The sequence below is a fragment of the Mirounga leonina genome, unplaced genomic scaffold (genome assembly GCF_011800145.1).
Source record: "Mirounga leonina isolate KUSES-001 unplaced genomic scaffold, KU_Mleo_1.0 Mir_150, whole genome shotgun sequence".
NCBI classification, from domain to species: domain Eukaryota; kingdom Metazoa; phylum Chordata; class Mammalia; order Carnivora; family Phocidae; genus Mirounga; species Mirounga leonina.
In genome coordinates this window covers 32,004,849-32,019,361 of record NW_023270374.1, presented here as the reverse complement: position 1 = coordinate 32,019,361, position 14,513 = coordinate 32,004,849, and the positions used below count along the sequence as shown (strand labels likewise).

Here is a 14,513-nt window from a genome sequence, read left to right as displayed (position 1 = left end):
CCTGGAGGTCTTAGCCCTGTTGGGCCCTCCCACCTCCTGCTTCTGTGCAGGGGCCCGTCCCTGGGAAAGGGACGGGCGGGAAAACGGGCCCAACACAGCCCTCTGATGAGAGCAAAACTAGGTGATCTCCCTTAAGGGAACCCAGCACGTCACTTACTGTGATGCATTTCCCCGGCACCATTCAGGAGTGCCCTTGTGCCCTCGGCGCGCAGTAGACACCCTGTTCGGTGTCTGAGTGGTTGTCCTCCAGGAGCTTAGGACCCAGAGGGAGTGGGGTGCGCACAGTTACCAACCTCCCTTTGGCGAGCACTTCTTCCCGTGGACCGGGTAAGGTCTTGCACACTTCGTTTTCGGTAACTGCCAGATAGGTGTCCTGTCCTTTCCAACCAGAGCTCTGAGAGGCTAACTGATGGGGCCCAAGTCCCATAGCTAGTTATGGGGTCAGGATCAAGATTCAGGTCCCACTGCTGCAAAGCCCTGTCTCCCAGCTTCTGTTGAAAACCTTCCCGTGCCTTGAGGTTTGGTCAAGGGTGCACAGCCACAAGTCTCAACTAAGACGTGGGTGTCCTTAGCGGGGCTCTAGCTCCCAGCGCTCTGACAAGTTTCTCCAGGACGATGCCGCCTGCATGTGGTGGTTGGTGGCTCTCGGCCTCTGAGAGAGTGACTTCAGACGGTCAGGTGAGAGCCGGCAAGGCAGGTAGGCAGGGGGTCCCCACTCGGGACCTTCGTGTGGCCGGGACAGGACAGGCCAGTGCAGAAGCCTGGTCTTCCTCCCCAGCCCATCACCCGCCATCCAGTAACCTTCAGCCTTTTCTGTTTCTTTGTCCTTTTTCAGGGCTTTCTCCCAGAAAACAAGTTCAATCACACCCTGGCCGAGCCTGTTCTTCGAGATGCGGGCCCCCGCAGAAGGGGGCGGCGGCCTCGGAGCGAGCTCCTGAAGGCTCCTGCCCTCACGGCGGACTCTCCCTCGGGGATGGGGCCATTGTTCATGAACGGACTGATCGCTGGGATGGACCTGGTAGGGCTCCAGAACATGAGAAACATGCCAGGCATCCCCCTCACGGGCCTGGTGGGGCTGCCGGCGGGCTTTGCTGCCGTGCCCGCAGGGGAAGAGTCCAGAAGCACCCTGAGCATGCTGCCCATGGTGCTGCCAGGAATGGCTGCGGTGCCCCAGATGTTTGGCCTCGGGGGCCTCCTCAACGCGCCCATGGCGACCGCCTGCACCTCCACCGCTCCAGCGCCTCTGTCAAGCACAACAAAAAGTGGTCCATCGGTGCCCGAAAAGACTGTAGAGGACAAGCCAAGTAGCCATGATGTAAAGTCGGACACATTGGCTGAAGACAAGCCTGGTCCTGGTCCATTTTCTGATCAGTCCGAACCTGCAATAACCACCAGTAGTCCTGTGGCTTTTAACCCATTTCTCATCCCAGGAGTGTCTCCTGGACTGATTTACCCATCCATGTTTCTCTCCCCTGGCATGGGCATGGCTCTGCCCGCAGTGCAGCAGGCCAGACACTCGGAAGTTACAGGTCTGGAGAGCCAGAAGAGGAAGAAGAAGAAAACAAAAGGGGACAGCCTGAACCCCAACCCCGAGCCCACTCCCAGGTCCGAAAAGGAGCCAGGCAGCGATCAGAACTGCCCCGAATCCAGGACCCCCGGGCCCCCAGACAGAGAACATGCAGCCCAGGCCAGGGAAGGGGGCCTCAAAGACTCTAACAGTGACACCAATTAGAACTTTTTCATTTAAGAAATGATTGTGACTTGTAAGTTTCTTATCCCATAAAGGTTTGTTACTTCCTCACTTCACCTTCATAAGAACCTGTGTTTCCATAAGTAATATTACCTACCTAATTTTCTGAGAACTGTGGTCACAGATGTTAATAGTCGCAGGGTCTTGCCACTTCGTTAGCTGAGTGTCGTCGACCCAGTGTAGGAGGCACCAAATGCTCATTCTGTTACCCAGTGGTTCATTCCAGCAGCCGTAGCTGATACAGCACTTGGTGACATGCCCCGCCCCCACTTCTCCAAGTTTCCCCCTTATTTGAGGAGGGACAATGGCAAAAGAAAGCTGTCTAGGGATTTACCATTAAAGGGCCGAAGAACAGAGACCGTGAGGAGCTCTTTCTTTCCATGAGCTGTGTTGAATGGGAAGCATGTAATGGGGAAACCAAAAAGCACAGAAAAAGGAAGTGCTGGTGCATATTTTTTAGTTCAAATATTTCCCTATTTTATCATGATGACTAAATGAATAGTATAGACAGAAGTATATAACTAATGGTTGAAAATGCATATATATTCATTTCTTTATAAAACAAAACCTTACTGGTAGTAACAGGACATCCCCCCTCATGGTTTTTCAGACACGTGCAGCAAGAAGAAATACTGACTAGGCATTATTTTATACATGTGTGTGCTCTCTCCCCCAAGTTAAAGGATCACTCTCAGTTTGAAAAAGCTTTACACACCCGGATTTCCTGCCGGCAGTGGGGGCGGGCGAGGGGCTCGCCCTCCGTGGGGCCGCACGCTGCTCATAAGCACACGGCTGCCATCTGCTCACCTCGTTCTCAAGAATCTCTCCGGCCGCTACCAGGGCCCTAGCGGGTTTTTACCTTGTGCTTCCCTTCACCAAGAATAAGGCTCTTTCTGGAGCCTGGGAGAGTCTCGTCACTCAACACTTTTACACCTTGCTAGTCCCTTCGTCAGAATTATTTGAGGTTGTCAGAACATGTGTGCGCCACCTTTTATAAAACGACTGTGAACGTTTGTTTCTCCTCTCTGTTTTTTTCTCTCTTCGGTTTCCATTTTGCAGTTGGACCCAGATTCCAAATCACGTTAGCCGAGACAGTTGCAAGTTAACATCATTTTCCCTTCTTCCTCACTCGGGAAACCCCTGCCTGAGGGGCCCTCATCCCACTTTCTGTCCCTTCCCACTTGTGTTCCTTCCCTCCGGAGGGTCTTACTCTTTATCGACAGTTCACACTCTGAGACTTGAATTAAGCTCATGGTTCAGGACTCTGGGGGCACAGGGCTGTGCAGGACCGTTGGAAATGTTGGAAGTGTTACTAGTACCAGTTTCACTTTGTATTGTCACAATTTACTGTATTTTTTACTTTTTCTGTTACCGTTTTGCTAATTTATCAGAAGGTCCAAAAGTTTGACATAACTATTTCAGTTTGCATTATTTATTTATGATGCTTTTGTCATTGTCTTTTATACATTTGGGATTATAAATTATGTAAATGTTAAAATGAGCATCTCAAGGAAGTCTGTTAAATTGTGACCAGAAAAAAAAAAAAAAAAAAATCAGTCCAGATGTATTTTCAAACAGTGGAGTCCTGGCGTTATGAATCAGAGATAAAAATCAGAAATTCTGTAACTGATCGCATTAGTATGAAGAAAGAATCCAGTGATTGAGCAAATCCTATTTAATGACATCTTTGTAGCATAGATGGTCTATAATGCTGACAACAGATTTCTTAGAAATGCTGCTCTCTATTTAACTAACATTTTGTTCAGTTTTGCCTCCAGTGGAAGCAGAAAGGGTTTTTTCAGCTGTTAAATCCTAAAAATCAATATAATTTATTTATGTAAAAAAAAAATCACTCAATCGATATATTTTTGAACCTTTTAAGTACTAATTTTCTTTTTATCAAGTAGAAAAAAAATGTATTTGCCCTAAATCCTTAAAATACAAATGCTATAAAAATTCATGTATCTTGAAAGCCTTACTGCAAATGAGTATTATAGACATCCAGCAGAGTCTGGGTTTCCCTTTGTTGTCGTCGTTGTTGTTTTGTATGGAAAAGCTGCTTTCCCCAGGTTCCACTTAGAACCTCCAGTAGGTCACAGGGTTCAATATGGATTTGATTTAAAAACCCACCAGCATGCTAAATCCCTTGTTATATCTTACCGAACCTGTATGTTAACTCTCTGGGTGTTTAGGCTTATATTTGACTGCTATTGTGTCCCTGTTTGCAAAATGAAAATGACACTCTGTGGATTATTTGCTCTGTAAGGCATAAGTGCTTCTTATGATTATTTTGACGTTTCCAAGAGCAAAAGCCAAATTTAAACTCTCTTCAGCAAACTTGAGCCTTTTCATCTAAATTCCATGTCACTCACAGCCATAACTTTCCTTGGTCATTCTTCACCCCGTGTCTCACATAATAAATTGTCTGTGGTCTTGATCCTGGATTTAAAAAAAAAAAAACAATTTTAAAAGTCAAATTCAGTGGCACTTGGATGTCTCTTGCTGCCTGGGCCTTGTATGAATATATCCTATGCACACAGCAGTCCACGATCTTTCCGAGGTGCCCAGTTTGTTCTGGACACACTGTTGGGGGCTTGTTAAATACTCATTCATGGGGATGGATTGACCGGATCTCTTGACCTACCAGAACACCCGGTTAAGACACATGCCACAGAAGGGAGCACAGCCAAGTACCTGCTTCCCAGCCTTGGGGCCTGAATGCTCACAGCTGATGCCTCAACTGCGCCACTTTATTAAACCCTTTTCTAGAAGCCCCCCCCGCCTCAAATCACACCTGGGACTTCGCAGTGGGGGGGGGGGGGGGCGGGGACCTCCGTGGGATCGGAACAGCCTCGAAAAAACAGGAATGCCTCGGTAACTGGAGTCCTTAAGGCTTGTTAAGGATTTGGTGGTCCTTAGCTTTGGGAAGCGTGACTTCTGGAGCCCCAGAAGGACTGTGAAGTTATCAGTGAGGCTGGCAGGAGACCCACCAGTTTCGCCCTTGTCGGGTCCCTAGATGGCAGCTGAATGGCGCAGAGGATCCCTGAGGCGTTGTTCGCTAAGACCTCAGAGTCCTCTGCTGCGGTGTTTCAAGTAAGGATGTACTACAGCCTTTCTAGACCTCCAGTCCAGATGTGCGGAGCCCTCATTCCGGGCAGAGTAATAATTTATGCAGAATGAGCAGCAAAGAGGCTTGGTTTCACTCTTGACCCCGGAGCCTGCCCCAGTAGATTCTGCCTCTGCGAGGGCAGAGGAATGCAGTTAGTTTAGTACGTCGGGCTGGTGTTGCGGTGTTTTGTGTGTATTTGCCGTACGTGACCTCATTCGTCTTCAGAGCGTCTTGGTTGCTGAGTAGAGGGACGCTGGCATCCAGGCTGCCAAATGAAAGCCAACAGAAGGCTCAAGGCTGTCTCGTCAATCACAGAGGACAGAGCTGGGGCTAGAGCCCTTGGTCCCACCAGCCTGAGGTTGAACAGGCCAGCCTTTGTGATGCCCATCTGGGACCCCCTCAACCTCGGAGACCAGATGTGACTGAGTGACACTCGGAAAAATGGGCACCGGGGAAAACGGAACAGTTTTGCCACACCCTCTGGAAAACTTTATGCTTGATTCATTCCTTAAAATGGTTTCTTGCAAGAATTACTGTTCATTCGCCTGGTCTGGAAACCAGAGGAGGATCTCTTTCTTGGGTCAGAGTGGGGTTCACTGAGCCCAGTGACGAGCAGCTTGGTTCCAGACCATGTCTGCTCAGAACTCGGGCTCGTGCTGCTCCTAGTGCAGATTCGGCGGGGTCTGTGGGGTGAGCTGGGAAGTAAAGGGAAAGGGGTGAACTAAGTACAGCCCCCGCGAGGGAGGTGTTCTGGGCGATCGGTTTGGACGTGACTGAAGGTGGGCCCTCTGGAGACTGTCCTGTTGTCAGTTCTGGCTCAGCCCTTGCCGGAAGATGAAGGGACCCCCAAAATGGAGAGAGGAGGCAAAGGGGAGAGAGATGTGGACAGAGACCACGTCCCTACCTTCTCCAAGCCTGTTTCCTCATCTGTAGAGCAGGAAGAAGTCTAACTCGCACCTAAAGGGTTGTTGATGGGGTTGATGACAATGACCAACATCCAGTGCTGAAAACTAGGCTTGTACCTGAGTCGTGTGTCTTTGCTGATTTTGAGTAGCTGGTGAGGGGAGGAGCACCAGTCCCCTGGAAAAAGGGTAATCAAATCAAGGATGTAGTGGGGGAAATCAAGGATAAGGAAGGTCTTGCTCCAAGCCCCCAGATCCTCCTGGATCTGTGGAGCCTCCTTGAGTATACAGTTGCCAGATGGAGGGGGAAAAAAAGACGCCCAGTTAATTTTAATTTGATACACTGATTTTCTTGGTATAAGTATATCCCATGCAGTATTTGGTATGTACTTACTAAAAACTTTTATCTGGAGTTTGAATTTAACCAGCCATCCTGTATTTTCTCCGATAACCTCCCTCAATGTAATAGTGCACATTTACTAGGCACTTCCTTGACTTGGGGCTTATTCTAAGAGCTTTGTGGCCATATTCTCAACCCCTTCAATAATTCAAAAATCCCCAATTTACATATGAGAGCACTGAGGCCCAGAGAGGTGAAATATTCCAGTCACCCAGCCGGTACCTGGCAGAGCTGAGATTTGGGGACCCAGGAAGATTTCAGAGCCATTAGCTGAGCAGGGGATCGGGATCTAGTCTGAGGCTTGGAGCAAGCCACCCCTCTAAGGCAGTTTTGGGAAATAGGATGAAAGGAATGATGAGCAGGGGAAGGGGCCATTCTGGTGCCAGCCACGCTGAGCCAGTTACCCCGGGGGAAGGGGTCTCCTTCCCATCCGGCTGCGCTAACCTAGGGGTGTTCTTGGAGTCTCATTCTTGGCTCCGACTCACCTGCCCAGGTGAGAGGGGCCACATGAGAAGCAGCATCCAGTCTTAGAAAGAAGGGGCAGGGGGTGTGTAACTTCTCAACTGGAAGGGCCAGAGGGTAGTCCGGGGCTGAGAGGAGGGGCAACTCGCCAATGACAGCAACCCATCTCTAAAGGCTGGGGCCGAATGTCTGCTGCAAGGTTTGCGTAAGCAGGACCAGAAATCCCCGCTGGGAGAGCTTTGATCCAGCTTGTTGGTGTGTAGTCTGCTCACCCCTCGCCTCAGGGTGTCCATGGATTGCCCACCACCACTGCCCTGGGTGCAGCAGGACCCGCCTGGGAAGGGGGAGGTGACACAGCGCCCTGCCTGCCGGGCCCCGGCTGTGACCCTCCGCCCAGGGCAGCCTGCCTCCTGGCTGCCCAATCAGTTCTGCCCACTGTGCTTGGCCTTGACCTGCGGGAGCTCATCCCACAGCGTGTCCTCCACATGAGGACAAGGCTCAGGTAGGCTGTCACCTGCCTTCAGCTGGAATTCAGAGGTGGGTCTGACGGCAGGAGCACAGACCCGACGCTGGCCCAGCGTGGAGTCCACAGAGCTCAGCTGTCGTCTGTTTCTGCGTAGCCCACGGGCCGAGAGTGCACTTGACGCTGTTCAATAATGGAGAAATCAAAAGATGAAGGCTATTTCATGACACGTGAAAATCATACCAAATTCCAATTTCAGAGCTGGGAGCACAGCCACACCCACTCCTTTCTGTCCCATCTGTGGCGGCTTGTTGAGAGTCGTCACAGAACCACCTGGCCTGCAAAGCCAAAGTATGTACTGTCTGGCCCTGCACAGAAATCGTTGGCGGACCCGTGTCCTAGAGGGTCAGTTTTATTCGTAGATTCAGTGCGAAAACAGAGTCGTTCAGAATATTATATTTATTTGAACATGGTTTTGCATAAATATGACTCATACAGTAGTTTGTAAGAGTGACATCTACCTTTTTTTTTTTAAGATTTTTATTTATTTACTTGACGGAGAGAGACACAGCAAGAGAGGGAACACAAGCAGGGGGAGTGGGAGAGGGAGAAGCTGGCTTCCCGCAGAGCAGGGAGCCCGATGCGGGGCTCGATCCCAGGACCCCGGGATCATGACCTGAGCTGAAGGCAGACGCTTAACAACTAAGCCACCCAGGCATCCCAGTGACATCTACTTCTTTTTTTATTATTTATTTATGGATGTATGTATGTATGTATTTTTGTGACATCTGCTTTCAAGATAAAACAGACTTCAAAGTAGCCCTGGACTGAGGGCATGCCTCCTGAGGGGCCGCCTCCCCCTCGAGAGCACCAGAGGACAGATTAGATGCTAGGCGGGTTTTAGAGAGAGGACCCAGAAAGGGCGGGAGGGGCAGAGTCAGGAGGACACGGCCCGACTGAGACGCGTGACATGGGTCTCAGGACCACGAGGCAACACCGCCCGTGCCTTGGGAAGGGGCCAGTAACACAGGCCTCAGCCGGTGGCTGTGAGCCGTCTACCTGCAGAGTGTTCAGAGGGGAGGCCTCCCGGGTAGACAGGCCTGGGGAGGAGCCAGGCAACAGGAAGGCCGGGCGTGGGAGCGCGGAGTGCAAGGGGCAGGGGCTCCTCTAGCCCAGGCTGACTTGCAGCAACGTCTTGGAAGCAGAGGTGAGAGGAACACGGGAGTAAGAGCGCTGGGACCAAGTCTGTGCAGGGACGAGGGAGTTCCCATCTCTCCCCCTCCCACACCTGTGACTAACAGGGCAGCAGACACACCTCGTCGGGCCCCAGCCCTTGGCCGGCTCGACCTTCATTTGATCGACAGCTGATGGGTCCTGAACACCGCCCGGGGACCCCCAGCCTCTTCCGCCGTGCACCAAGGGAAGCGGGGCTTGGGGAGACAGATCAGACAGCGTTGGGCGGTTGGGGACCTCAGAGTCTGGTTGGGAGGACAGCCCTGACCCAAGGAACCACCACATCTGCTAGACATCGCAGTCTCCCGGCAGCCAGTGGGCTCACGCACAGGGAGCCGGAAGGAGCTGGGATGGGCCGGCCGTTGCTGTGTCCCAGCAGTCGTGGGTGGTGGCAGAGGTGTGGGAGACAAGAGGGAGGAAGGGCCGACATTTTCAGGAAAGGAAGGTGGGCAATCCGACTAACTCCAGCCTAGTATGTTTTTTTTGTTTTTTGGTTTTTTTTTTAAGATTTTATTTATTTGACAGAGAGACACAGCGAGAGAGGGAACGCAAGCAGGCGGAGTGGGAGAGGGAGAAGCAGGCTTCCCGTGGAGCAGGGAGCCCGATGTGGGGCTCGATCCCAGGACCCTGGGATCATGACCTGAGCCGAAGGCAGATGCTTAACGACTGAGCCACCCAGGCGCCCCTCCAGCCTAGTATGTTTGACATCAACCCGAGGGGGCACCATTGTAGAAGGAGTTTTTAAAGATGTGCCAGGGGTTCATCAAGAACAAGTCAGGCCACACTCCTCTCCATCCCCTTTAGGTGGTTTTCACAGTGGTGGGCAAAATGCAGAGCTGTGGGCCTCTTTGTCCCTGCCTGAACAGGGCCGTGCCCAAAGAGAACTGTGTCCATCTGAGGAGGCGTCCCTGGCTCGTGGGCCCATTTCTGAAAATATGGCCGTGTTTGTAGGCTCCCACACCTACCGGGCGAGGCAGATGACATACGTAAGGGACATGGGCCAGAATGCAGGCAATAGGAAGGGGTGGGGATTCTGGAAACTAGAAACCTCTAGTTGGGCAACAGCCCAACGATGTCATGCGGGAAGGTGGCTGTGTGTTCCCCGATACCCTGACTGGTTTGTTTGTTTTTTTTCAACAGAGGATGGAAATTCAGATATTTAAAAACCCCTGATTTTTAAATGTATGCAGTCAGTTCGATTTTCAGAAAACAGAAGCCCCCAGACAGACGAAGACCTGTGTGCAGGTTGGATCCAGTGCCCAGAGCACACGTTCGCTATGTGAGGACTTGCAGGCTCCTCACGGGCACCGGGGGGCTCCCCGTACGACCAGCGCTGACCTGCGGGATACAGATGGGGAGGCGTCTGGGGAGGTGACGTCCGGCCAGCACTCAGAGCAGGACGCCAGCGAAGGCTCTGGAGTCGAGGTCAGGGCAGTGCCCGCGGCCAGCGGCCCCCAGAGGGGAGAGCTCTCCACCCGGGGACGTCCCCACGGGGGAGACGCTGGGCCCTTGCCAACAGCAGGTAGGAGGCCCGACTGAAGCAGCCTTGCAAAACCTCTTCAGGCTCATCATCAGGCCCCTTGACTCTATGGTCTTACTGGGTATGTGTGCCTGTTGTAGCCCCGCCCCCCTCAGGATGACGCTTGGGCCTCCCCCTTCTCTATCCCCAGTGCATTTGGGCTCACCAAGGGTCCTCAGGGACTTCCGAAGAGTGGGTGACAGCACCTAGGGCCACCCTGCGGGTGTGAGTAGAGGGAGGCAGGGGGTGAGGGTGGTCTGGGCTGAGTAGGGCAGGCAGTGACTCGGGACTGCTGAGGTGTTAAGCCTCTTTCCTGGCTCTGACCAGGAGGAGGCCAGACCAGGAAAACTCTAGACACCGCTCCCACCCAACCCCCCTCACCCCCATCCCCACTCCAGCTCTGATCCAGGCTTTTCCATTCACAGATCCCAAGCTTTCCAGGCCAGCAAAGAGCCAGAGGGACTGCCAAGGCCCGGGTGAATGCCTTTGGGGAGGCACACGTGCAGCCCTATTGGGTGGATCACAGGACCCTGAGGAAGGCCCCAACCCCAGCTCCTGGGGCCCCTGGGGCCCCCAGGTTGGAGGATCCTCCTCCTCTGACTCAGTCCCTTGTCAAATGTCCCCATGAGGAAGCAGGATATATGTGTATAAGGAAGAGGGCCTCGACTCTGGAGTCCGAGTGTTGGTGTGCATCTGAGACAGGGACAGCCGGAGAGAGGGGTGGAGGACAGTGGCCTAGCAGCAGGTAGTCTTGCTGACTAAGTCCCTGCAGCCACTTCCTCCCCTCCCCCAGACAAGTTGGAGATAATTAGCATCCCATGGAGGAAGGGGACAGAGAGGGTACTCTCAGTGCACAACCCAGCACCCCAAAACAAGCCCAGGGCACAGGGGCCATGTTCTACTGCCTGGACCCCACTGACCCAGCCCCCTGCCCCCGCAGTGGGACTGGAAAGACATAAAACATCCATCCGAAGTGGTACTTTCTCTGCAGTCAACTGGGGATGCACAATGACCTTGTTGTTTTTAGTTTTGTTACCCCTGTCTCCTTGGTGTCACCACCCACCGCCCCACCCCACCCCTGGCGCTAAGCTGGCCCGTCTGTGCTCATTTCTCAGAGATGAGATGTGGCAACGGGCAACGAGAATAAAGACTCTGCTTGGCTTCTGAGTTCCAAACGCAGTCCCTGGCCTGGACACATGACAGGTAAGAGCAAAGCTTTCCAGTACTGCCCCCGCCTCCCCCCATTCTAGAGGAAGATTCCTGAAAGCAAGAGGAGAGTGGGCGCTGGGACTGAGGGGCAGTGGGGACTGGACAAAGGAACCAGCATCCTCAAGCATGTTCTGTCCGATCCTAGGACTCAGGAGCCTCCTGGAGCCGAATTCACACCACTGACATCTGGGAGCGCTTCTGGGCCCCTCTTCTGGGTGGCGCCGGCCTGCCCTTCCCCTAGGCTGTGGTACCTCGTTCAGCATGAGCTCATGTGTCCCCCATGGGCAGCCATGGAGAGTGGCTGCCCTCAGTGCTCTGAACTTCACTCGGGATCAGATCTTACCCCATTAGACAACCCTCCTTCCAACGTCCCAGGGCCCCTGGGACCCCTGTGCCATTAGAGGGTGGTGCCCCCTATATCAGTGTGGGGAGAGTGGGGCAGAAGCTCCCATCCCTGTGCTTCGGTGGGGCTGGGAGAAACCAGCCCAAGCCAAATGGGTGCTGGGTAAAACCCACCCCAAGATATCAGCACGGTGCAGACGCTGACTTTCTGATTTGGGGTCTGGAAGCCCGGCAGGCCACGAGCTAGGGGCAGCCAGGCCTCGGAGCTTCCCTCTCAGGCTGTGAGAGACTGACGGCAGCACCCACCTCGCTGAAGGTGGACGAACCCAGGGCTACCCACAGAAGGCTTGCCACGGACCTGGCAACAGGATGCCTGGAAGGGGCTCCGCTCCCTGAACAGTCTGGGGCACGTCTCTGGGCCTTACCTTCCCTGTGCTCAGCCCCCTCTGCCAGCCTGGGCATGAGACCCTGAGTTGCTATGTCCCTTCCTTGAGAGTGGGGTGTCTTCAGACCAAGCTCAATGTCAGGACCTAGGGCCCCCTCTCTAGTTGAAGCTCAGCAGACTGATGCTCCCATTTCATCGTGGGGTAGGAACGGGGGTCCTGAGCCCCCTCGTGAGGTCCCCACCTTCCTGTTGGGCTGTTCCCCACAAGCCTTTTTATAAAGAGTCGGCTGGGAGCCAGGGAACTTTGGGAAAGTGCATGGGCCAACCCAAGCTGTACAAACCTGTCTTCCTCCCAGAGTTGAAAGGGGCCAGGTTGTTCCCAGACAAATTCAGAGGCGGGGGTGGAGGGGAGGGGAGAAGGAAGGGGGCTACTTTAGGAGGCCTTGCACACTGCAGATCCACAGCCAGAGGCAGCAGGGGTGGGGGGTCCGGGACCAGGTGTCTCCTGGAGACTCACACACGAGACCTACACACCCCCCGAAAGCACTTGGGTACGGACTCGGTTACACAGACACGTAGGCCTGGAGACGTGTACAGAAGCCTGCTGGTGTATACAGAGATCCACGCAGGTCCGTATCCCAGACAGGCCCACGCAGAGCTGTGGAGACACGCTCACACGCACAGACCCCCCCGGCACGTCTGCACGGGGAACGCACAGCTGAAGATGCACACAAAGGACCCGGGGAGAGAAAACCAAGCCAGAGCCGGGAGGCCAAGAGGGGGCTTGACCACCCTCACAACCCAGCTCCCTCGGACCCACACACCCGTCCACCCGTGCGCATGGACGCGCGCACACACACACACGCACACATACACACACACACACCCTGGGAGGGAACCACTTACTTCATAGGAACTTCTGGATCCCGGGCAGCGCACAATCCAGAACTCGTGCTGGGAAAGAAAGCACCTTTATCTGCTGGGCCCGGGGCTGCAGCCCCCTCCAGGACGGGGGCCGGGCCGGTTCCTGGCTTCTGGGTAGGAAGGTCAGGCGGGGCCGGGGCTGGGGGGTGAGGGCGCCGGGGGCTCCGGCAGGCCCTGCTGTGACCCCCGGACACTGTCTTCTGCGGACTGCACAGTTGTGCCCGGCCCTGTGGCCTGGCCCTGTCCCCAGGGTGACCCGGGGCTCCACGCATGCCTTTGGCCAGCAGCCTCGCTTTTTTTAGCGAGTGAAAAAAGGTCAGTCTCTGGAATTAGAAAGACATGACACTGAATCTGGCTCTGTCGCTAGCTGGGTGACTTTGAGACCACACCTGGCCTTTCTGAGCCCTGTGTTCATTCGAGCCCCCGTGACAGCGCTGAAAGCCTGGATGGAGGCACACTCTACTGAGCCCACAGTGGCCTCCTCTCTGAGCCGGGCTGTCCCCAGGCCTGGTCGCGCTGGTCGCGCGCCCCACTATCTCTTGCTGGGCCACAGGGAGGAGGGGGGAGCCGAGACCCCATCCATCTGCCACCTCTGCAACTCCCCTCCTCCCTTTGGTCCCTTTCCTCCCTCGAGGTCCTTGCCCTGGTGCCTGGTGCCGGGGACCCCCCCCAGCCCCTCCCCCGCACCAGGCCTGGCCCACCCTTGGCTCCTTCAGAGCCCCGACTTCTGCTGGCCAAACCGCCGAGAACAGTTCCGTTTTCTAGCTCAAGAGGATTCAGTCCAGGGAGACCCTCCCGAGGTGACTTCTGCACCATCCCCAGACAGCTCCAGGACCGTTTCCAGTCATTCAGTCAACACATTTACCGAAGGCCTGCTGTGCATTAGACACGATTCCAGTTGCTGGACATTCAGCAGGGAACCAGTAGACCAGAACCTCTGCCCATGTGGGCTCCAGTCCGCGTTGCCACACCACACGCTGTTGGGGGGTCTCACACATCCTTAGACGTGGTTCTCGGCATCCGCATCCTGCAAGCACGGGCATCACTTCCCTTATGGGGTCACCACAAAGCAGCTCTTGTTGCTCTTTCTCCCCTCCCCCTTGGGTATCTCTCAAGGGCAGGGCATGTCTGGTACAGCTCCTGGTATGAGGCCATGACTGCCAGACCCAGCAGTTGCTCTCAGAAATTCAAGTGCATTCAGCCATTGCTGCCCCTCGGTGGGTTTCTTTCTTTTGCTCTTACTGCAATTTGGCGCTTCTCTTTTCATGTATTTCTCATAATTGCAAAACAGTCCAATAATTCGTATCCTTACTGTTAATAAAACTGTACTATTTTAGGAAATACTTTGACCCTGAGGCTCCACCAAGCAAGGGTGGGGGGTGTCAGTTCAAGTGCTCGGCTCTGTCATTCACCGTAGGGTTCATTTGTGCCTGTCGTATTGCTTGCACGCCTGGTCCCTGCCAGACCTGGAGCGGTGGCGGGAGGGGGTGGGGAGAGCCCTGTCTGGAGAGATCCAGAAGAAGAGTCCAGCAGGGGACCACAACAGGTAAGCAGAAAAGTGTGGTTCGGTGGCTAGAAGACTGGGCAGGCACTGTGGGAGCCTGAGAGGAGTTCCTTGGGGCAGAGGCGGCTCAAAGAAGGTTTTGCGCAACAAGGGACATTTGAGCTGAGCTTTCAAAGAGCAACTGATTTTTTTTTTTTTTTTTTTTCTGGTGGAGATGAGAGAGGGTGAGCCAGGCAGAGGGACTGGCATTTAGAAAAGTCATGGGAATGGGAAGTGTCTGATGTGTGTGAAGGAATGGGAAATGTTAGATG

General features: G+C 54.1%; 1 protein-coding gene across 5 annotated transcripts in view; it reads left to right on the top strand.

Annotated features, from left to right (window-relative positions):
• CHD6 (chromodomain helicase DNA binding protein 6) overlaps window positions 1–3,706 on the top strand; it is a 195,950-nt gene extending 192,244 nt beyond the window's left edge. For all 5 annotated transcript variants that reach the window (XM_035006336.1, XM_035006335.1, XM_035006337.1 and 2 more), the window contains one exon: window positions 836–3,706. In XM_035006336.1, coding sequence (XP_034862227.1) covers window positions 836–1,732 — 897 coding nt within the window. In that variant the 3' untranslated portion in view covers window positions 1,733–3,706. The remainder of the gene's footprint in view (window positions 1–835) is intronic.
• Window positions 3,707–14,513: the final 10,807 nt, after the last annotated feature.